General features: G+C 43.0%; 1 protein-coding gene across 2 annotated transcripts in view; it reads left to right on the plus strand.

The window, feature by feature from the left end:
• Nucleotides 1-25,442, plus strand: part of LOC144826880 (A.superbus venom factor 1-like) — a 1,649,148-nt gene that overhangs the window by 603,388 nt on the left and 1,020,318 nt on the right. For both annotated transcript variants that reach the window (XM_078685340.1, XM_078685347.1), the window contains 2 exons: nucleotides 4,971-5,162; nucleotides 5,888-6,049. In XM_078685340.1, coding sequence (XP_078541466.1) covers nucleotides 4,971-5,162; nucleotides 5,888-6,049 — 354 coding nt within the window. The remainder of the gene's footprint in view (nucleotides 1-4,970; nucleotides 5,163-5,887; nucleotides 6,050-25,442) is intronic.

The raw sequence follows: 25,442 nt of genomic DNA on the forward strand, positions 1-25,442 counted from the left end.
CACTCCGTCCATCATCCTCTTTGATTTTGCTTTGTTCGCCCTAAGTTGGCAGGTTATAGCCAGAAGTGGGTCCCTTGCTCACTGTGCCACTGGGTTCAAGCTAGCCTGGCTGATGATGGCTGATTAGCCAGAAACCGGTCCGATGATGCTTGTTTTCGGTCCAGGGAAGACATGGCCTGGCACTTCGGGCTGGACTGTTCCCATGAGGCACCGGTTCAGACTGATTTGCATATGTCCATGTCTGAAATGGGGTGGCGGAGTGAGCTAAAGAATGATGATGGATTAAACCCAGATCAGTTTACTGGGGGTGAGTGCTTGCAATGTTCAGCACATCATTCCTAATCCCCTTTGGTTTTGCTTTGTTCGCCCAAAGTTAGCAGTGTATGCCCAGAGGTGAGTCCCTTGATCACTGTGCCACTGGATTCAAGCTAGCCTTGCTGATGATGGCTGATTAGCCAGAAACCGGTCCCAGGATGCTTGTTTCTGGTCCAGGCAAGACATGGTTTGGCAGTTCGGGCTGGACTGTTGCCCTGAGGCACAGGGTTAGATTAATTTGTATATGGCCATGTCTGAACTGGGGTGGCTGAGTGAGCTAAAGAATGATGATGGATTAAACCCAGACCAGTTGACTGGGGGTGAGTGCTTGCAATGTTCAACACTCCGTCCATAATCCCCTTTGGTATTGCCTTGTTCGCCCTAAGTTGGCAAGGTAGGCCCAGACGTGGGTCCCTTGCTCACTGTACCACTGGATTCAAGGTAGCCTGGCTGATGATGGCTGATTAGCCAGAAACTGGTACCAGGATGCTTGTTTCCGGTACAGGGAAGACATGACTCGGCAGTTTGGGCTTGACTGTTCCCATGATGCACTGGGTCAGACTGATTTGCATATGGCCATGTCTGAACTGGGGTGGCAGACTTAGCTAAAGTATGATGATGGATTAAACCCAGATCAGTTGACTGGGGGTGAGTGCTTGCACTGTTCAACACTCCGTCCATAAATCCCCTTTGGTTTTGCTTTGTTCGCCCTAAGTTAGCAGTGAATGCCCAGAGGTGGGTCCCTTGATCACTGTGCCACTGGATTCAAGCTAGCCTGGCTGATGACGGCTGATTAGCCAGAAATCGGTCCCAAAATGCTTGTTTCTGGTCCAGGGAAGACATAGCTTGACAGTTCAGGCAGGACTGTTCCCATGAGGCACAGGGTCAGACTGATTTGCATATGGCCATGTCTGAACTGGGGTGGCGGAGTGAGCTAAAGAATTATGATGGACTAAACCCATTTCAATTGACTGGGGGTGAGTGCTTGCAATGTTCAACACTTCGTCCATCATTCCCTTTGGTTTTGCTTTGTTTGCCCTAAGTTAGCAGTGTATGCCCAGACGTGGGTCCCTTGCTCACTGTGCCACTGGATTCAAGCTAGCCTGGCTGATGACGGCAGATTAGCCAGAAACTGGTTCTATGATGCTTGTTTCCATCCCAGCAAGACGTGGCTTGGCAGTTCGGGCTGGACTGTTCCCATGAGGCAAAGGGTCAGACGGATTTGCATATGGCCATGTCTAAACTGGGGTGGCGGAGTGAGCTAAAGAATGATGATGATTAAACCCGGATCAGTTGACTGTGGGTGAGTGCTTGCAATGTTCAATACTTCGTCCATCATCCCCTTTAATTTTGTATTGTTCGCCCTAAGTTGGCAGTGTATGCCAGGATGTGGGTCCCTTGCTCACTGTGCCACTGGATTCAAGCTAGCCTGGCTGAAGACACTGATTAGCCAGAAACCGGTCCCAGTATGCTTGTTTCCGGTCCAGGGAAGACATGGCTTGGGAGTTCGGGCTGGATTGTTCCCAAGAGGCACAGGGTCAGATCAATTTGCATATGGCCATGTCTGAACTGGGGTGGCGGAGTGAGCTAAAGAATGATGATGGATTAAACCCAGATCAATTGACTGGAGTACGGGTGCTTGCAATGTTCAACACTCCGTCCATCTTCCTCTTTGGTTTTGCTTTATTCGCCCTAAGTTGGCAAGGTGTGCCCAGAAGTGGGTCCCTGCACACTGTGCCACCGGATTCAAGCTAGCCTGGCTGATGACAGCTGATTAGCCAGAAACCGGTCCCAGGATGCTTGTTTCCGGTCCAGGGAAGGCATGGCTTGGCAGTTCGGGCTGGACTGTTCCCATGAGGCACAGGGTCAGACTGATTTGCATACGGCCATGTCTGAACTTGGGTGGTGGAGTGAGCTAAAGAATGATGATGGATTAAACCCAGATCAGATGACTGGGGGTGAGTGCTTGCAATGTTCAGCACTCTGTCCATCATCCCCTTTGGTTTTGCTCTGAAGAGTTTTTAGACAAAATCAAACCTAAAATGACCGGAAAACTCCATCTGCAGTTTAGATATGGGACTATCCCACTACATACACACAAATGGGCTAGTGCAGGCACCATAGAGGAGCAGAGCTGCATATCTTGTGGACTGACCAATGAAACTGCCCAGAGAGTAACAGGGTTACGGCCAAATTGTGAATTTCCATGTGCAGAAAGTTAGGGACTGCATAGCATATGGAGTTATATAGAATTCTCAAAACAGATACCAGGGGAAATATATTATTTGCAGTCTCAAAGGGGCCAATTCACAGAACTAATCTGAGATTAAATCCTAAACTTACTACTTCTGGTATTCACAAAAGACATTTAGTAGTAGTAAAGTTAGGACTCCTAAGTCGTTAAGTTGGGATTTTGTCTCAGTTTAGTAGTAGTAAAGTTAGGAGTCCTAACTTTACTACTACTAAATGCCTTCTGGGAATACCGAAAGTAGTAAGTTTAGGATTTTATCTTAGAATAGTTCTGTGAATCGGCCCCAGAGTTTTTATCTGCAATGTGATGTATCAGGCGGAAATATGCTTTGCTAGATGCTGATAGGTAAACCTTTACACCATCAAAATTGCTGTGCATAGTACTATGGTGAAGTTTAAGAGAACTCCATATTGTTAATTAACTGCGAGAAAATTCGATGGTTTTTATAGTTTTATTTTGCCTCTAGTTTATGGAATAATGACACTAAAAGTGTCCAATATTTTATCATATGTCTAGTAGCGTATGCCGAAAGTTGGCAGAGAGAGGTCTCCCCTATTTCAATGTTTTACCCGGCCTTGTGTCAGCCGTCTTAATCAGTCTGTTTAATCAAATTTTAATGAATGACTGCATGTTTTATCACATGCTTTGCATTATGTTTTAGATATGTATTTGTCTGTCTTTCATGAGACAATGCCGGAATAAAGAGTATTGATGATGATGATAAGAGCCGGATAAGGAATTTATCAGAATATACAGCATAATACAAGCACATTTAAACCTATAATTAATGCCAAACTATTTAATTCTCCAGAAAATGAAACTGATGCAATTTCTGTGTGGACTCCCCGGGTGAGTCCGCATGCATTAGTTGGTGAATGCCATCAAACCAGCAGGTTTTTGGCTATCTTCAAAGGTAGGTTTCTTCCCTCATTGAAAACTGTTTTAGAGAAGAGCCTGTCAGGAGAAGAAATACATGGGAAAGGAATATCCACAAAGTTAAGTATTTATGAAGGAAATATTTTCCCAGTAGAGAAAGAAACCAAAAGTGCAAAGACACTTTTGGATTACATTCTGTACTTCCTATGAACAAATGTATATGCATATGTTTACTCTTAGGAATTTGTAATAATTGCTGATTCCAAGGTGTGACCCGGTAAAATTCTGTGTACATCTCGTAAAAGACAGACATTTTTGCTAGCAACTGAGTTTTCGCATAGCGTATTTTTTCTAGCAGGTTCAGAATCCTGTAAGTGTTTTGATATTTTAGCTCATTCACGACAGCAAACTAGTTACATGTTTTGTGCCAAAGTTCTGCTTTCATGATCGTGCTGCCAAGTACCATAAGTGCTCCAGGGACAATCCAGACTGATTTCAGATCATATTGATTTTTAGATTATATTGCCATAAAATGACTCCATTAAGATGGTGCACGTTTTGTCCACATGACACTTTCTGCCTCCTGCAAATGGACTTGTCCTGGCAGTTCAGGTTTGACTGATTCCATTGGATCAGAGTCAAGACTGATTTGCATGTGGCTGTGTCCAAACTGAGGTAACATAGGGGTCGATTATGATGGCGAACGGATTGCCTCCGCAGTGCTGGCGGGGGCAATCCGTCCGCCATTCTCCCTGAAATGACCCCCCGCCACATTAGGATGGCTGGGGGGTCCGCGGCAGATGGCAAGACCGTCCGCCGCTTTTCCGCCGGTCGCCTTCATGACTGGCGGAAAAATTGCTCACATATGGTGGCGGTGTCTGCGAGACACCGCCAACCATATTATGATGATGGCGGTCCAATGCCTTTCCACGGCGGCATTGCCGCCGTGGAAAGGCATACGGTCTTTGCTTTCGGGGCCCGTTGTGGGCCCCTAGGGTGAAGGGGTCGTGGGGATGCACATGGGGGTTAACTATGGTACCCCCCTGCAGTTGCATGCACAATGCGGCAGGCACCGCGCGGTGCCTGCCGCTTTGTGCATGCAAATGCACAGCATGCATTTTTAACTTTGTAGCGGGTGCCACTTAAAGCAGCACACGCCGCAATGTTAAATATACGGGATGTGACCGCCGGGTGGCGGTCACATCCTAATTCCAAAGGAGGGAACGCCGCTGCCCCTGCGCGCGGTCCCTCCACCTCGGGGGTCCGTCCGCCATCATAATCGACCTCATAGTGTGCAAAATACTGATGCGGCCCAAAATAATTACCAGTGGCTGAGATTAATTCAGTCATTCCATCCGTCCATCACCTTTTTGTATACTTTAGTCCTGCAAGTGTGTGCCATTTTTTTGTATGGGGCTGCGTATTACACAGAAATTTCCAACTTGTAACAGAAGACTTTCTGGTGCCTTGGATCTTTGATTTTGCAACACACTAATGAATCGCTGTCAAAATCTCTCTGCCCCCACAGATCATGAGCAAAGGAAGAATTTACAAAGTTGGCCAACAAGAGAGGAAGCCGGGGCAATCGCTGGTGACAATGACCATTCCTTTCGTTCCGGACTACATCCCCTCTTTCCGCGTCATTGCCTATTACTACGTACAGGGCGAGATTGTGGCAGACTCCATCTGGGTGGATGTGAAGGACACCTGCATGGGAACGGTAAGCCTTCTAAAGCTGTCATTTTCTACAAGCAGGCTTATAAGCCTCCTCCTCTACTGCTGAACTGTTCACAGAAGATGGAGGTTATAGGGAAGCCCAAATGTTGCCTGTTCTATTGTAAATCTCATCAGAATGGATAATATAATTACAGCTACTGCAGATCCATGCTTAGCGGGTAAAGCAGGTAGAGGATACTGAGCACACATTATAGTACCCAGTGTTCACCCAGAACAGCAATTGGTCATGCCCAGTAGGCATGGGCTCTGTGGACCAAAGGAATGGTCAAAGCCAGGCCATGTGTTTAGGGACAGCTTGGTGCTTGTTTTGGGGGAAACTGGGTTAAGCACATGGCAAAGTCAAACATGATGCCCTGTGCCCCCTGACCATGACTAAAACTCCTTCTTTGAGGAAACCAGAAGGTGGAAAGGGACATGCCAATTCCATAGTCTGTGCCCTGTGACCACTGTCCTCTGCAAATGCGTGAAATCTGAGCCAAGGTGACAGCTGAATCTTAAGCCCAGAGGCATTGTTAACAAGGGTTGTTTAGGACAGGAGTGCTGGGCAAAGTGCATGGCCAAATTCTACAGTGCTGACTTGATCTTAGACAATATGAAGTGTATACAGCGGGTATTTGAAAAGTCAAATTCTGACAATTTGTTAAAGTATCATCTAAAGCAAGGTCAACCAGCTTCAATTTTCTTTTTAAAACAATTCCTTTTCAACAGTTGCAAGTAACGGGGGCAACAGCCAATGACAATAGAGACAAAGAGCCGGGAAAGTCCATGAGGTTGAAGGTGACGGGTGACCACAATGCACGAGTTGGCCTTGTGGCAGTGGATAAAGGTGTTTTCGTTCTCAACAAGAAGCACAAACTCTCTCAGTCCAAGGTGAGTCTTGAGGGACACCGTCTGCCCTACTCATGGCTCGAGATGCTAGTGTGCATCCTGCCAACAGGAAGCGAAGATTTGTTTGATTCTCCGGTCAAACCTGGGTTCTTGTTTACTGTCCACAATACGGTGAGGCGTGGAACATTGTAGTTCTCATACAGACCCCTCAGACATTATTATTGCTATCGCTGTATTGTTCTGTGGTTCTTTATTCAAACTATCAGGGTGTGAATAGCTCCAAAGGTACAGGTGCGTTAAAGTGATGGTACAGCACAATACTCACACACATTAAAGTAGTTGTGCACCATTCACGAACATTACATTAGGCATTAGTGGATCGGCAAGCTAGAGGGAACATTTTAGGACCAGCTGGAGGCTGCCATGACAAGCCACAATCTTTCTCTCTAGAAAACGAAAGCGAGGGATCCCTCTAGGAATCTTTGGTAGTGTGTCCTTTAATAGGGAGCCCAGACTACTACACCTGCTTCCACTGGAGGTCTTACGAAATTCTACATATTCAATTAGCTTGTCTTTGCCCCGCCCCCCTTTCCCCCCTCAAAATGTTAGTCTTGACTCATAATATTCCTGTATCCGAAAGTGTGTAAACGTGCCAGGACATTCTGAGATCTGAGCTCCCAAGTCAAGCACTTTAAATATCCTCTGTCTATGTGGAGTATTTCATGGCTGGCTGAATTGGCGTTCCAGGTGGCTCAGGTTAGTGTGATGCTAACTCACGTTGCTTATTGGCTGACGGCAATATCTGAGCCACTTGCATGCAAACAGAACATCATGAGAATCGTTGTGTTCCCTGAAGGATTTTGTCAAAGATAAAGCTGAGTGCATAACCCACCTTTCTACAGTATATCAACTTGATAAGCACAGAAAGGCCACCACTCGGAACACAGATTTGCTGTGTGCCAACTGCTTTGCACCAAAGGCTTTGCCTGTCATGGGCCTAAAAGTGATCTTGTACATTTTAAAAATAAAATAAGTGCTCACGGTTGTCGAATCAATTTTGTCTTGTAGCGCCATCTTTACTGTAGGAAACTGGGCTTTTGTTGCAGTTGTTCCCCTACTTTTTCCCCCTTTTTAGCTGCTAGATGCTGATTTCGACTTTGACAGTGCGCTGAGGCCTGCTTATCATAACTCAGACCTCAGTGCCTGTGCTTCTTCCTTAAAACAAAGTGATGCCTGGTTGTTTAGCAATTTGCTAAGTACTCTAGCACCCTTGCGAGTTCCTAGTAAATGGTACCCCATGTACCTAGTTCATAGGAACTAAAGAGGGTCCCTTAGGGCTGCAGCATATCTTATGCCAACCCAAGGGACCCACACACAAATTCCACACAGACTGCTATTGCAGGCTCCTTTAAATGATGCAAACTATGTTTAAAAACATGGGATAGCACACTTATTTTTGCCATGTCAAAGACACTCCATGGTGCCATATGTAAGTCACCCCTACAACAGGCCTTGGATCCTTATGGCAGGGTTCACTATAGAACGTGAGAACATATTTGCATGAGTAGATATGCCCCTGTAATGTCTAGTTCCATTGCTGGATGTTACAAGAGAGCAGGGAAGCCATCTGAAGGTATGTTATGGGCACTGGTCAAAACGAATTTCCCAGCTCGATAATGGCTTCACTGAAACCTATGGTGTTTGGTATCAAACACCTGGTATTAATAAACCCACACTGATTCCAGTGTGGATGTATTAATACATGCACCCAGAGGGTACCTTGGAGGTATTCCCTGAAACCTGCCAGTCCCCTAGTGTGGTGTCTGACTGGTCTTGTTCAGCCTGCCACCACAGACAGGTTTCTGACCCCCTAGGAGGTGAGACCACCTCTTTCTTTTTTTATTTCTTTTTTATTATTATTACCCAGAGAGGTCCAAGTTACAAACAATTCAAGACAATCATGCATATCAATTCAAAATAAAAAGAATAAATACATGCCGCTTATAAACTTGTAGTAAGAACACTGTATAAAAAGGAGAAACAGCAATTCATCATTATTTACCATAATGCAAGTACCTATACATAGCCTCCTAGAAGGAGGATGTGTTGAGCCGCCCATTTTGAGTGCCCTATGATAAACTGAAGTCTTATTTAATGAATTAATACTAAAAGTACCTAAAGATAGCAGGCTATCAGCTTAGTGGGGCATCCAGTATCGTTTTCCAACTTCGTAAATGGCGACCAGATTTTTCCCCCCAGCTTCCTAGTCTGCCTGCCCCTACATGCATATAGAGCAGCCTCTTGATTGCATACCCCCAGCAGCTGTGTTAGTCAGTCAGTCAAAGATGCTTTATTCGGTTTGTAAAAAATACAACCATATAGCAACAGACATAATGAACATCAGTAAAAATTACACAAAACTAGAACATGCTACCATTGAAATAAAAACACAATGTATCAAGATAGAGCTCAAACGAAAAACCCTATACAGTTAATTCTATGTCTAATATACATTTAGCAGCATTTGTAGAACGTAAACATTAAGCAATTCAAAAGAATGCATTTATCTGTAATAGTGACAATTATACAACCTTTAGTTATGTGCAAATATGCAATTAAAGTGCTAAATATCATCGCTACATTAATGTATGTGCAAAATTGGCAATTCAAAAGAATCCTTCCTAAAGTGCAATATGCAATTGGCAGCACTTAATCTAGCTATACACAGTAAAAATAAAGGGTGGAACAAGGTGCAAATGCTAAGCCTTTCCAACAGTGCAAATTATACAATAGCAGCGATTAATCCAACATACATGTATGTGCAAATTTAGCAAGGTAAAGTGCATAATGTCAGCACATCTTATTTAAAGTGCACAGTACATTTAGCAGCTGAAAAAGTTCATATGATAATTGATTTTCTTGCAAAAATACATTTTAAAATATAGGTGGCCACATGAAAACATACATCTGGGGTCTCTAAATTAAACAATAGTTTCATTGCTATTTGTAAATGATACGTATTATATTTTAAAAAGATGGGTCTCAAATAAAATTTCCTAAAGGAAGTATAAAAAGTACAGGATAACATAAAATGACACGTACTCTGTTTTGATTTGCCATCACATGGGCACAAAAAAGTTCCGGGTTTTTTAGGCACATTAAAGTCCACAAGATGATGCACAATTCCTAGGCGGAGACGGGTTAATACAAATCGATGGGAAGGAATACTAACAGTTGCAAGGTAGGATTGAAAACCTTCATTGATGTTATATTGCTGGTAAAAATTGAATGTACTCTGTTTATCATATTTTTCCATTCTAATCCCGGATGTATATTTCAAAAACGAGACCTTCAACTCCCGCTTTGACAATATAGGGTCCATTGTTAAATCATTAAAAATATCCAAACCATACAGTGTTTTATACCAATAGTGTATACTATTCAGCCAAGGGATATTCGATCGGCGATCAAGTTTAATACAATCGGTTATTACGTCCTGCGTAAACTTTGTCTCCTCCTTTGCCCAAATTGAGCACCATAAGGACAGAGGACGGAGAACAATTAAATCATTGACATAATGCATATCTAGTTCCTTATGTATTAACTCAGTTGAGGCCGAAACTGGGGCACTAATTAATCTTTTTAAAAACGCATTCTCCTTCCCCTGAACAGATTTGGCACTCTGTGCATCATACCCCCAAACCCCGGCCCCATATATAGCTGAAGAAATGCATCTAGCGTTAAAAATGGTTGCATTTCATGAATTCTGCAATCCCCTAATTTAGCAGCAAATCTGAAAATACAGTTTGTATTCCTTACCATTTTAAAAAGAATGCTTTTTTGTTCATTTATCCATCTCCCATCTCCTGAAAAAGTGATACGCAAATAACAGAAACTGTTAACAGATTCCAGTCTCCCCCCTTCTAAACAAAAGGGCTTGTTTCTTTTAGGTTTCTTACCACACACCATAGTAACCGTCTTCCCTTTATTAATTTTCAATTTCCTATTTTCAATAAATACGTGGAATTGATTAATTAAGTGTTGCAGTCCATTATGAGTCCTAGAGAGGAGGTCCGCGTCGTCCGCGTATAAAAGGATTGGGATAGGGTTACCATTTATGATGGGAGCATCTGCATTAGTCTTTCTTAAAATTGCGTCAACCTGATTAATAAAAAGAGAAAATAGTAGGGGGGCGAGTACGCATCCTTGACGGATGCCTCTCCTAACTTTAAAAAAAGGGGTGCACTCGCCGTCTGTTCCAAACCTAACTTTGCTTGATAGATTATTATACAAACGGGCAAGCAGATGGATAATTTCAGTGGGGGCACCCATTGCCAATAAAGTGGGCCAGAGCAGTGCGTGTTCCACCAGATCGAACGCGGAACTCAAGTCGGGAAGCATAGGTAAAGGTTACCAAATTTAGCTTTAGTATACTTGCCGACTATGAGTTCCAGGTTCACGCACTGCTCCATTGTACCTATTCCCCTACGGAACCCATACTGCACCGGGGACAAGATGTTTTTCTCCTCAGCCCAGACTTCCAGTCTCACTAATAGTGCTCGACTTAGGATTTTAACTGTCGAGTCCAGAAGTGAGATTGGTCGGTAATTCCGGGCCTCCGACCTAGATCCTTTTTTGTAGAGGGGTATGATGATTGACTGGCCCCATGTCAGTGGTAAATTATCTTCCACCGCAGCATTAAAATAACGGGTTAAAATTGGGGCCCATAGAGATATTTCATGTTTGTAAAAATCCATGGGTACCCCATCAGGCCCAGGTGCTTTACCCCCCTTACTGTTTTTAATTGCCTCTGTCACTTCATTTAAGGTTAAAAACAACTGCATTTTCTGCCATTTAAAACAAAAAGTAGACCCATCTGGATTAAAATCAGAGTTAAAAATCTCTGAGAAATGTGCAATCCATGCAAGACAACTGACATGGGAACTGACCTCGGGAATATTATCATTTTTTAAGAATGGACCATTTATAGTTTCCCAGAAGAGTTTATGGTTTTTGGTTGCAGCGGCCATATCAAGTTTATTCCAGGCATCGTTCTGCAACTCCCTTTTCCTAGATGACAGGGCCAATTTATAATTAATTCGTTCTTCTCTAACTCTCTCTTGATCTCTTGGTTTAACATAAAGTACACTTTTTAGCCTTTTTAGAGTCTTAGCACAATGTTTGTCAAACCACACAGTTTTATTTCTTTTAGGCTTCCTATTTCTTTTTAGCAAAGAATTTTCAACTGTGCATGTAATTTTCATGAAATTAGAGAGAACGGCGGACGCTATCACATTCGGTGCAAGGCAGTATTCAACATCTCTGGTACATTTACAAATAATATCCTTCATTAATTTGTTAGGATCAATTTTAATCCATTTAATTCTGGTACCATTTGGTCTCACGACAGTAATCCCATGGACAGATCTACCGTGCACAACAGTTTTTGGGCCCCAGCCCATTAACTCCACTGAAATGCTATTGTGATCGCTCACAGGCTGCTCTATTACCCAAACATTGGAGAAAACTGAACCATTGGACACCAAAATATGGTCGATATTTGAATGGGCATCTCTCCCCCTAAATGTTGGGCACTTCTCATTATTTTTATTCTTTATACATTCAAGTAATTCCAGATTAAATTTGGCTATTAGGTTATTCAGTGCGCTGCCGTAATTACTCTGCGGAAAATGATTAACGAAAACGCTGTCACCTCCTGCATGCTCTTCATGGTGACCGCAAATCCCCCTCCGAGCATGACTACAGGCTTGAATGTTAAAGTCGCCTGTCCACAATATTGCAAAGTTATTCTTTGAAAGAGCAATAGCAGTTTCAATAGCACATTCAACTTCGGGGAGAATCTTGTCCCGTTTAGGGCCCACAATGTTGTTATAAAAATTTACAATGATTAAGTCCCTGCCATGACTGTGTGTTACTCTCAATACAGACGCATGCTGGCATACTACTGTATGTCCCTCAACTTTAAATTCCGTCAATTTAGTTGAGACCAAAGTCAATAGGCCTCCCTTAGCTCTACCAGCCTTAGATGCTACTGCAGCCACGTTATAGGAGGTATAACCTTCAATTTGTATTTGTTCTCTGTGCCAGGTCTCTTGCAAGCATATAATATCATACCCACATGTAATAAAGTTATCCCAGAACGGGGTACATAATTTCGAGGCAATTCCCGCTATATTCCAAGTACTAATTACAAGGGAGTCAGCATAACTGACTCCTGTACCTTCAGGGTGGTTAGACAAAAATGAAGCTTCTGGGCTTACTGTCGTATTATCGTTAACATTAACATTTGTATTTGTTACAGTTACATCAATATCCATGACATTATCTATAACATTATCTGTACATAACACTTTTTTAGTCAAAATTAACTTTAGCTCAATTATAACATTTACACAGCTTTCATCTCCCATCTCATTTTCCATAATTAATGTGTCACCCATTGCAGCGCTTTCAGAGTGCGGGGCCAAAGATAAAGTATTCAGTCAGTCATTCTCCTCTAGTGACCCCCTAGGTGGTGAGACCACCTCTTTCTTTTTTTATTTCTTTTTTATTATTATTACCCAGAGAGGTCCAAGTTACAAACAATTCAAAACAATCATGCATATCAATTCAAAATAAAAAGAATAAATACATGCAGCTTATAAACTTGTAGTAAGAACACTGTATGAAAAGGAGAAACAGCAATTCATCATTATTTACAATAATGCAAGTACCTATACATAACTTCCTAGAAGGAGGCTGTGTTGCGCCGCCCATTTTGAGTGCCTTATGATAAACTGAAGTCTTATTTAATGAATTAATACTAAAAGTACCTAAAGATAGCAGGCTATCAGCTTAGTGGGGCATCCAGTATCGTTTTCCAACTTCGTAATTGGCGACCAGATTTTTTCCCCCAGCTTCCTAGTCTGCCTGCCCCTACATGCATATGGATCACTGAAAGAATATCGACTACCAAAATATCGACTACCCAAAATATCGAGGAAAAAATATCTACAGCAAAAATATCGAGTTTGTATGTACAAACAGGTAAGTACAAAAATATCGAGTACAAAATATCGTTTACAAAAATATAGTTGTAAAAAATATCGTATTTACTAAAAACAGTGTTAAATTAAATTAATATTAATAATTAATTACTAAAATATACTTAAAATTACTTAAATTAACTTATAATAATTAAATAATTAATGAAAGTTAAATAAATATTTTTTTATTTCATATTTATTAAACATATATATATATAGTAATAAAATATAATAAAATAATACCCAATAACTGAAAACTGACCCTGAACCCTAAAAATACCCCTTTACCCAAAAACTGAAAACTGACCCTGAACCCTAAAAATACCCCTTTACCCAAAAACTGAAAACTGACCCTGAACCCTAAAAATACCCCTTTACCCAAAAACTGAAAACTGACCCTGAACCCTAAAACTACCCCTTTACCCAAAAACTGAAAACTGACCCTAAACCCTAAAAATACCCCTTTACCCAAAAACTGAAAACTGACCCTGAACCCTTAAAATACCCCTTTACCCAAAAACCCAAAACTGACCCTGAACCCTAAAAATACCCCTTTACCCAAAAACCCAAAACTGACCCTGAACCCTAAAAATAAAAACGATATTACTTCACTTACCTTAAAAACGATATTACTTCACTTACCTTAAAAACGATATTTTGGCTGTCGATATTCTGTCCTGTCGATATTTTCTCCAAACGATATTTTGGAGTCGATATTATGTCCAAACGATATTTTGGAGTCGATATTATGTCTGTGTACCCATGCGGATCACTGAAAGAATATCGACTACCAAAATATCGACTACCCAAAATATCGAGGAAAAAATATCTACAGCAAAAATATCGAGTTTGTATGTACAAACAGGTAAGTACAAAAATATCGAGTACAAAATATCGTTTACAAAAATATAGTTGTAAAAAATATCGTATTTACTAAAAACAGTGTTAAATTAAATTAATATTAATAATTAATTACTAAAATATACTTAAAATTACTTAAATTAACTTATAATAATTAAATAATTAATGAAAGTTAAATAAATATTTTTTTATTTCATATTTATTAAACATATATATATAGTAATAAAATATAATAAAATAATACCCAATAACTGAAAACTGACCCTGAACCCTAAAAATACCCCTTTACCTAAAAACTGAAAACTGACCCTGAACCCTAAAAATACCCCTTTACCCAAAAACTGAAAACTGACCCTGAACCCTAAAAATACCCCTTTACCCAAAAACTGAAAACTGACCCTGAACCCTAAAACTACCCCTTTACCCAAAAACTGAAAACTGACCCTAAACCCTAAAAATACCCCTTTACCCAAAAACTGAAAACTGACCCTGAACCCTTAAAATACCCCTTTACCCAAAAACCCAAAACTGACCCTGAACCCTAAAAATACCCCTTTACCCAAAAACCCAAAACTGACCCTGAACCCTAAAAATAAAAACGATATTACTTCACTTACCTTAAAAACGATATTACTTCACTTACCTTAAAAACGATATTTTGGCTGTCGATATTCTGTCCTGTCGATATTTTCTCCAAACGATATTTTGGAGTCGATATTATGTCCAAACGATATTTTGGAGTCGATATTATGTCTGTGTACCCATGCATATAGAGCAGCCTCTTGATTGCATACCCCCAGCAGCTGTGTTAGCTATATCGGAAATGTGGGGGCTCAGGGTCCTTCCATCTGGCAGCAATTATTACCCTAAAACAGCTACACAGACAAATACACAATACATCAGAGCAGTGTCCAGGCCACTAGAGCTATTGTAGCCCCAAATCATCAAGGTGGGGCTCAAATTAATCCTACGCCGAAACAAACCTTCCCAGAAGCGTACCAACCCGTTCTTCAAGGGAAGTTGTCTGGCACAGTCATAAAACGTGTATTATTGTAGCCGGCCATTCCCCACACCTTGGGCACTTGTCATCTGTTCTCTTGCCCCTATCAGACAGCTTGGTAGGGGTAAAATACAAATTAAATACAGTTTTATAATGCTGCACCTTCAGACGTGTTGATGAGAGAATCTTTGCGGTTAATGACATTGCCATATATACATCAGTATCAGAATTACCTAACTTCCTTGCCTAACTTGCCTCAGTGTTTTCAAGATCATCAGGCAGGCTCTCAAGCAACACACTATAGATGTTCTTTATTCTACTGTTCCTCCTGACAATTGCCTCTACTATCGGTATTTTACCTAGAGATATAGCTGATCTAAGGGCGGTATGAAATCCCTTCCCATATTGCCAAATAAAGTGTACAAAAATGGATTGCAATGTTTTTTAAATTAATACGTCTATTGCCACCGGGATTGATCGAAAAAGTAGAGCATTTTAGTAAGCATTGTCATTTTTAAAACATTGCCCCGGCCGTTTATAGATAAATGTAACCCATTTATTCGCTTCAGGTCTGTAGATATTGTTCTCATCAAAGGATTACAATTAATATTACCCATTGTGTCTACCTTTGGGCTAATACGAATGCCCAAATACACTGCTGTGTCTACTCGCTGAGGATCTTTAAAGGCAAGGTTATGTGTGCAAATTACCTGTGTTTTCCTTTCATTCAGGGAATATCCTGAAGCTTGCCCACACATTGGAGAGCCCCTTTTTCAGGGGTCAGAAACAATGCCTGCTCTGGCAAGAGTTGTTTACACCTCCCCCAAACAGGATGGCTAGTAAACAAGCATGTCAAAAAAAGAACATCAAAGGGCACACTGTCTTTGGTATGCGAGCCTGGCTTCCCCCTTACCTGAAGGATGCCAACCCCTGAGGCCCATTTAGCATCAGGACAGGCGGGAAACTAGCTATGCAGGAGTCGTGTTGCACTGCCTGGCTGGACACACCTCTAGGGTGGGCAGCCAGAAAGTGAACATAACAATTAGGATTCCACCATCTCGTGTGTGGTGGAATTAGGAATTTTGAGACAGGGTGATGCCCAATCCCCACTGGAGCTGGTTATCTAGGGAGTGTAGTGACCACAGGGGTAAGGAGCCCATTGACTACTACCCTTCACTCCCCTTAACGCTTCTAAATGTATTATTTAGGGGGCCAACTGGCACTAGGAAATCATATTCAACTACTGGGAACCGAGGAAGAAGGAGAAGGATTAAAGAGAACGTAAATTGAAGACCTCTTCCATAGATTTGTGGTACAAAAGGGGGTGGTGATGGACGGAGCATCTGAACCAATCAAACACTCACACCCAGTCAACAGATCTGGGTTTAATCCATCACCGTTCTTTAGCCCACTTTGCCACCCCAGTTCAGACAACCCCCTTTTGTACCACTTTGTTTGCCATAAGTTGGCAGGGTATGCTCAGACGTGAGTCCCTTGCTCACTTTGCCACTGGATTCAAGCAAGCCGGGCTGAAGACGGCTGCAATGCCAGAAACCGGTCCTTGGAAGCTTGTTTCCGGTCCAGGGAAGGCATGGCTTGGCAGTTCGGGCTGGACTGTTCCCATGAGGCACAGGGTCAGACTGATTTGCATATGGCCATGTCTGAACTGGGGTGGCAGAGTGGGCTAAAGAACGGTGATGGTTTAAACCCAGATCTGTTGACTGGGTGTGAGTGTTTGATTGGTTCAGATGCTCCGTCTATCACCACCCCCTTTTGTACCACTTTGTTCACCATAAGTTGGCAGGGTATGCTCAGACGTGAGTCCCTTGCTCGTTCGTTCGTTTGTTCGTTCGTTCGTTCGTTTCAACTTTATTTCAGCTAACATTAGCCATAAAAAGCACAAAATAAAACATTACGTGTTATTATTAACTCCATAGTCCATTTACAAACATTTTGGGGCAAAAATGATATACAACTTATCAGCTTTATAAATTATGCCCTAAAACATACAAGCTATTTTCATAAATATAGTAAAAAAAAATCTAAAAGCCAGTAATTAAAACATATTATACAACACTTAGTATTTACAGAACAAAAGTTGATAAAACAGTTCAATTGCACTATAGTTTTAGCCCAGCCTTCTTTCTGATCAAAAAAAAGTTATATAAGAACCTAGATATACAAAACAGCACCACCTGTCTGGTATTGGTCCTCAATATACGTTCAGCATCTTTGCAAGACCTGACACCCATGTTCCTGCATAGAGGTCTAATCCAGCGAACCCTGGGCGACTTACATAAAGGGCAAAAGAAGAGTAGATGGACGTCATCTTCCTTCGCCTTCTGCATGCAAGAGATACATAGGCGAGAGCCCGTGTTTCCCCCCCACCTGGATGTGTTTGCATTTATCCGTAGGACCCCGTATCTAAACTGCAAGAATAAAGTTTTTGCTATCGGTGGTCCAATCTCATCCATAAAGGGTTCAAAGAAAACGGTATCTTTAAAGGTTAAAAACTTTTGAGTTAGTGGACCAGTAAATGAGCCCTGTACTAATGGGTTACTGATGTAAGACCAGAATGCAGACTTTAAAGACTTTTTGCAAGAGGGTGTCAGTCTCAAGGGCTCGTCCCAATAATGGGATAACCCTAGTCTATTTGACCAGAGGGAGATATGTTTTAGCCAGGCGATGTTTTTATGCCCATCGAACTGCATGATTTCTATCAGGCCACATCTATAGTTATCCAACTCAGGGGTGCTCCATATCTTATTCCAATACAATAGGGGCCTTAAGATGGCTTGATGATCTGTACTTTTAATGGCAACATCCAAAAACACAGGAACTAGGGGGGGTTCTAGACGGAATTTTAACAGTCTCCGTATAAAGATGTTTTCATCCAGTTCAAAGTACTTTTTGCAGGATGGTCCCCAAATCTCAGCCCCATAGATTCCGGCTGATTGGGCCTTTGCTTTGAATACTTCCAATGCTGGAGTAATGGCCTTAGATTGGCTGCCACCGTGAACTTTTAGAACGGGCATTGAGTTATGACGAAGGGCTATCCTCCTCTTTTCGAGCTGTCCCTTCCAGGATAGTTTGCTATCCAACATGATTCCCAAATAATTAAAACTCCCCACAAGTTCTAGTTTTTGGTTGTTTAAGGCCAGATTTTCCCTAAAGGTTTTTTGAGGGTTTATGGATATGTACTTCATTTTTGATGAATTAATTTCCAATCCTTTATCCACACAGTAACTATAAAAAGAATTCACCAAGTTTTGGAGTGCCTTTGGGGTCTGTGAAATGAGGATGGTGTCGTCAGCAAAAAATAGTGCTGGAATCGATTCACCCCCAAGTTTTGGGGAGTCATGTACACAGTTCCCTAAGTACGTGGGAATATCGTTAACATAGAGTGAGAAGAGCGTAGGTGCCAACACGCAGCCTTGGCGTACGCCTTGTCTCACCGGTATGGCCTGTGTTAACTCCCCTCCCTTCCCCCATCTTACTTTGGCGTAATTTCCTGTGTGGACTCTAATTAATTCTATAAGTAATTCACCAGGGACACCTATATTTGCTAATGTTTCCCATAATAGTGTGCGAGGGACAAGATCGAACGCAGCCCTCAGGTCCGTAAAATCAACATACAGACTGCCCTTCTTTATAGTAATATATTTCCAAACAATACATGTAAACCTAAAAACCTGGTCTATTGTACTGACTTTTGCTCTGAACCCTGCCTGGTATTTGGATAATACCTGGGAGTCTACCATCCACTCTAAAAGCTTATTTAAAATGTGTCTGGCATACACTTTTTGGATAAGGTCGATTAAACTGATTGGGCAATAAATTGCAGGGTCATAACGATCTCCTTTTTTAAAAATTGTCATGATTTCAGCCCCCTTCCAGGACTCCGGAATTGGAGTACCTGCTACTATGGAGTTACATAAAAAGTTAATATACGGTCCCCAAACTTCTTTATCGTGCTTGAGTATATCTCCAGGGATCTTATCAGGTCCCGGGGCTTTCCCTGCTTTAATGGCCTGTATCGCCTGGACAGTCTCCTCTAAGCTAAAATATAGATTGGTAATCCTTGATGCTATTGCAACCTCCTGTTCGACTATGGGGAACCCCTCCTTGCTTAGGGAGTATAGCTTGGAAAAGTGGTCTCTCCATGTTTTTTCGTCTAGGAAGGTGTCCTTACGAGATCTACCCGACTTATTCCCTTTTGATATTAAGCTCCAAAAGGTGCCTTGGTCCCTCGTTTTGGCTGCTATAAGTAGATCAGCCCAGATTTCCTCATCCCATACTTTTTTTGAATAAAAAAGGATTTTCTTGTAGGCTTGTCTGGCATCTCTAATTCCCTTTGAGTTCTTTGTTTTTACTGCCTGGATCAGGAGAGACTTAGCTACACGGCACACTTTATTGTACCAAGGGTTGCCATGTTCTAGGTTGATGCTATGGGATCTGTCCCCCTTCTCATAGATTTTGCTCAGGAGAGGAGTTAGAGCATCGACCAAATTGAGGTGCATGTCTAATACTCCATGATCGCCTAAGGAAAGATCCTGATATGTTGCAACTTTGTCATCAAAAGTGTTGTAAATACATGTCATAGATGCTTCCTTGGCTAAGATATATGGCCATTTTAGTGCACGCCGATTAATACTTATCTGGAGTTCGCCATCATACCTCTTGGGCACTATTTCTTTGGCTGTATTAGTTTTAAAGGGCTGAGGGTCCAAAATTAATTGTAGCGGTAAATGATCACTCTCGGTCCTATACACAACCTTAAAGTCAACAATTATGTGCCACAAACTCATGGAGACCAATATGAAATCTATGTAAGATTTGGCATTTCCTCTGCAAAATGTAGGGGCCGCTGGTCTATCTGACTGAAAACGACCGTTACAAGCCCTTAAATCGTGCCCTACAGTTAGTTGTAAGATTTGGGATGCCGCAACAGTACATTTTACCTCCCCATTGCTGTCTAAGGCGGGGATATTATTTGCCTTGTCTTGCTCGTCGAATAAACCATCTAGACCCAATAATGGCTCATATTTGCAGTTAAAATCCCCTCCTATAATTATTTGTGAGTTAGGATCTAGAGTATTAAGAAAGGAATCAAGTTGGTCAATCAGCCCAGATTATTTATTTGATGGGCTGGGCCTATTATATACATTTATTAAATAGACAATCTCTTTCTCTCTGGTCATTATTTTTACACCTAACAGGATGATGGGAAGCAGGGTAACTTCAATTTCCAAAGTAGTTTTTATCCAGATCACCAAGCCCCCAGAGGCCCTTCCTCTTACAGAAGGGGTGGCTTCGCAACAAAAGGTTTTGTATACGAGCCTATGTGGAATATCCAGAGACCAAGTCTCCTGTAAGAATATTATGTCATATTCATCAAGGTAATTACAGCAGATGTTGTCCCGAAGGTTCCTGGATAAACCTGCAATGTTCCAGGACATCATTTTAACTTCAAGGTTCCCACTTGGTTTAGGGGAAATCAAGTCAGGTTGGCCAGCTTGGGTGGTGGAAGACCCTGTTCTAGTTAATGTTAAGCCTAACCCCGTTTTTGTGTAGTCACTAACACTGGTTCTTAGTGTACCATCCCTGCGGACTTTAACAGACCTGCTATGGTGTTTTACCAGTTAAGGAGAAGACGATGGTTGTGACACTCTGCCTAGAGTAAACTCCATGATGGTATTAGTGGGGGAAGGTATAGAGAAGTATGATGTAGTTAGTCAATCTACCTCCTCTAGAGTGTTGAGGCCCTCAAATCTATTCTCTAAGGGGGTAAAGGAAAGCTGATGTCTTGGTGCCCCTACGTGCCTTGATTTATAGAAGTAACCCAGGGGAAATACGCTAATAAGCGTGTTTTCACCCTGGGGTTCCTCCATTGTTTCCAAAATCCTCCTGACTTGCTGAGGACACCTGAGATTGATGACCACACAATCTCCACTGATGTTCTTTGGGGAGTGATCCAACCACCCCACTCTACGGACCATCAAAATCTCATGGCTATTCTCCGGATGGAACCTTTTGAATTTAACTAACCAATCTACAACCTTATTTCGTAGGTTTTGCCAGGATTCAGTTTGGCTTCTTTTCAATGAAGGTACCCCAGCTAAAATAATTACGTAAGGGGAAGATGCCGGTGGTAATTGCAAGACATCAGAGCATGGCATCAGGTCGGTACCTTTCGGACTGTAAACTTTAGTTTTACCTAATGCCTTGCTTGAGCTTCCCTGGGTTGGCAAGCTAGCTATGCTTCCAATGTTGTGTCCCACCTTCGTTGTGCCCTTGTCCCCCCCAGTTGAATTGGCAGGTCTGCCTAAAGTTTTTGCGGGTAACAGCAAACTCGCTGCTTCCTTTTCTGCTAATGAGGGTAGTGATGAGAGGTTACTCTCTTGAGGTGTAAGGTTGCTTCCCGCATGCCTCAAATTTTTGCACATGTGCTCTATTCTCACAGTAAACTGTGACAGGCTTGCTACCAGATCCTTTTCTATTTCAGCCATTGTCCCCCTAAACAATGATTCTAGGGAGTCCTTTAATAATGCTTCTAGGGTGACAAGCCTTCTTTCCAACCCTGCATCAAGTGGCGAAATAACGCTTTCTGTTTGGGTACCTATAGTGTTTGTTGGAATCCCTTGCTTAACCCTAGCATTGACATAAGTAGACTTTGGTCTCGCACCCCCTACTTCCTTGCTATTGGGTTTGTTCCTGGTAGTGGGCTTTGGTGGGTTTTTCTTTGTGCGATGACCTTGTACCTTATGTTCTGCAGCTGCTCGATAAGAGCGAAGTCTTGCTGCCAAAGATGGAGTATACTTGGGAGTAACGTCCTCAGGCGAAGTAATCATGGAAGTCCTAGGTGTTTTCGACAAACGTGAGGTATTTAGTGAATCCGGTAGTGTGCCAGGAGGGGGAAGAGTAGCCATATCCAGAGAGGGAATCAGTGGAGCAAGGGGGAGCCCACTGTACTCAGCTTCACTTATATCATCAATGGATATGTTTATATTATCATGTATACTACCTGACCCTTGGTCCTGGCCCGTCCTACTAATAAGAGGTACAGGGTGGAGATTTACTGTGGGTGATCTAACATTGCTAATTGCACCCAGAGAGGACCTTTTCTGTGCCTCAGCTAAACCTTGGGAAAGCCGCTTTTCCGCTAAGCTTATCTCACGTTGTAGCACAGATTCCGCTCTGATCAGGAAGGCGTCCATTGTTCCCACCACTCTCTCCCCCACAGTATGCACATTTTTTCCATTTGCAGCCATGGCAACAGTATGTATATAATGTCAATAACACAATAGAGCACTAACCAGAGTCACACTTATCAGGGGAGTGGCCCTGCCCTGCCTCTCCTGGCCTCGTTGTCCCGGCGATGCCCGCGCGCGTCCCGCGACGCGGGAGTGCTCGCGTTTTTTGTGCCCCACTGGGCGCGTGGTGGAGTGGGGCGTGGTCCTCAGGGCTTCTGGAAAGTGTAGTTTCCCCCGCTCGGCGGCCGCTCGCGATGACAAACAGCGGCGGGGGACACCAAGCAGAAAACCAAAGGGTCCGGGCACGGTGCTTTAAAAGTCCTTATGAGTCTTGTCTCGAACTAGCCAGCAGGATAATGGGGACCCGCTCCACCGCAGTGCTCGCGTTCTTTTGTGCCCCACTGGGCGCGTGGTGGAGTGGGGCATGGTCCTCAGGGCTTCTGGGAATTGTAGTTTCCCATGCTCGGCGGCCGCTCACGATGACAAACAGCGGCGTCGGCGGGGGGAAACCAAGCAGAAAACCAAAGGGTCAGGGCACGGTGCTTTAAAAGTCCTTATGAGTCTTGTCTCGAACTAGCCAGCAGGATAATGGGGACCCCTTGCTCAATTTGCCACTGGATTCAAGCAAGCCGGGCTGAAGACGGCTGCAATGCCACAAACCGGCATGGCTTGGCAGTTCGGACTGGACGGTTCCCATGAGGCACAGGGTCAGACTGATTTGCATATGTCCATGTCTGAACTGGGGTGGCAGAGTGGGCTAAAGAACGGTGATGGTTTAAACCCAGATCTGTTGACTGGGTGTGAGTGTTTGATTGGTTCAGATGCTCCGTCCATCACCACCCCCTTTTGTACCACTTTGTTTGCCATAAGTTGGCAGGGTATGCTCAGGCGTGAGTTCCTTGCTCACTTTGCCACTGGATTCAAGCAAGCCGGGCTGAAGACGGCTGCAATGCCAGAAACCGGTCCTCGGAAGCTTGTTTCCGGTCCAGGGAAGGCATGGATTGGCAGTTCGGGCTGGACTGTTCCCATGAGGCACAGGGTCAGCCTGATTTGCATATGGCCATGTCTGAACTGGGGTGGCAGAATGAGCTAAAGAACGGTGATGGTTTAAACCCAGATCTGTTGACTGGGTGTGAGTGTTTGATTGGTTCAGATGCTCCGTCCATCACCACCCCCTTTTTTACCTCTTCCAAAGATTGGCAGAAAACTCTGCCAGGTTCCTTGGACTTTGACCGTCACAGAGCCAACTTTACCAAATGCTGGACAGTCTCCCCAAAACCCTTAGAGGACTGCCCATCAACTCAATAACTGGGAAAGGTCTCGCTTGGAGTAGAGGAGTTGCTCTTCTGCATCTGCAGCCACCGCATAGCATCTGACGGTCCATCGTGTTGCCAGTCATTGGGCTTTCCAAAGGAGCAGTGCAACAGGAAAAGGGTTTTCATGCTCCAGAAGGTCAGCTCTGTCTCCTTGCCAAGTTTGGATATGCCAGAACCTTCAGGAGGCTCCCAGCAACAATACCCTGGGTACTGGAGCAGTTGCAGCAACCAAAGCTTGTTGATGGTCCAGTCCAGACTCCAACAGCACAATGCAAGACCTAGCAATAATGAATGTCAGGATACACCAGTCAAGCACCAAGAGTGGTGCTGCTTCCCTTTTCCTCCTCTTCACCAGGTCATCCAGACTTAGAGTAGGTCTATAACCAACCGAGAACTGATACCTCAAAGCACCCCTTCACCTGCACCCCACAGCCAGAGTCTGAGTGAAGATGGCGGTGCCAACGTGGTCCTGAGACCCTCAAAAGCTGAACCCACCCGTGGGTTTGGCCAGACTTGCCCCAGTTGCCACCTGCAGCCCCTATTTGCTGGAACAAGGAACCAAAAGAGTCATAGCGATGCGACCCAGCTGGATAAAGCCAAACTGCACACATGTCCCCTGGCCCCAGTTCATGGGGACCAATGGTGCCCCTGAAGACTTGAGCCCCCCTGTGGGTTCTCTTGGACTGGCCCGAGTCCCTGTTTGCAGCCCCTTTTGAGAGGTACCACTTACCATTAACTTAAACAGAGCACCTGATTCTGAAAAGCACCCCTGCACCCAGATGCCCCAGAGTAGACCGAGGTGACCTGTTGGTGCTGCTTTGTACCTTGTCCCCTACTTACCTTAGGTCCAGAAGAACAGTCCTTTAAGTCATTGCCAAGTGACTGAATGTAGTTAATGTTTTTCCCAAATAGGGTAACATTTCCACTTTAAAGATTATTTGATTATGATGTTCTTGGTGTCTAAATTCATATAAAAGTCTGTGTTATTTTATAGATTTGTGTCACATTTCTTTATTGAGGGTGTGTCTCACTGACACGGTGTGTGAAATAAATACTCATTACTATCCTCTGACAAGCATAACCTGCTTGCCCACACTACCACAAAAGAGCACATCTGGGATTATTATTTTAACCCCTGTAAACCAATAAGGGTTGCCTGGACTCTCTGTACAGGGTACCTCATTTTGGTGCAGTATATAGAGAGCCAGCTTCCTACATTTACCACATAGGGGCCTTCCTGTAATGAATGGGCTTCATTAAAATAATGCTAAAGCCCTTGCTGGAAGTAGCTTGAATACTACTAAGGGTCAAAGCACTTTTGCTTACAGTACTGTCCGGTGACAGTAGTGAGTGAATGGAGCCTAGAAAACAAGACACAGCCATCTTGTTCAATTCTCCAACTGCAAGAACTTGGATTCTCTGTAGAGTCCTACAGGCACTTACCATTAATCCATTCTGGTGATTGTTTGGACATAAATATCTCTAGCATTTTCCAGACTTGGCATTAGATCTTGAACATGTGCCTCATGTAGGTGAATTGAACTCTAGGCATCTTGTTAAGGCTGTCCGTTAGTAGATCAAATGCATAAAAAGGAAGAGGGATGAATCTTGTTGGAATCCTCCAAGTCCCTGCCCTAGATCCAGTTTACGAGACAGTTGGTTATAATTCTTAATAGGATCCATCATGATTGTGCACCAGACCTCTTAAAGTTAATGAGAGAAGAGAGTAACAACTTGTTTTAGGGTTCACCAACATTCATCCATGCATATAATGCAGAAACTTGGTGACTTAATATTCTTAACGGGGTCCTCCAGGCTTCTTCACCAGAGGCCATGCAGAATAATGTGGAGTTACACAACAAGTAAAAATACAGTATATCTTAATACGCCAAGCAATCAACACTTTGAACCCATCAGATCTACTCATTAAGCAACACCATGCTGAAGTTGGTTCATTTT

Source organism: Lissotriton helveticus, chromosome 1_1 (genome assembly GCF_964261635.1).
Source record: "Lissotriton helveticus chromosome 1_1, aLisHel1.1, whole genome shotgun sequence".
In the NCBI taxonomy this organism is placed as follows: domain Eukaryota; kingdom Metazoa; phylum Chordata; class Amphibia; order Caudata; family Salamandridae; genus Lissotriton; species Lissotriton helveticus.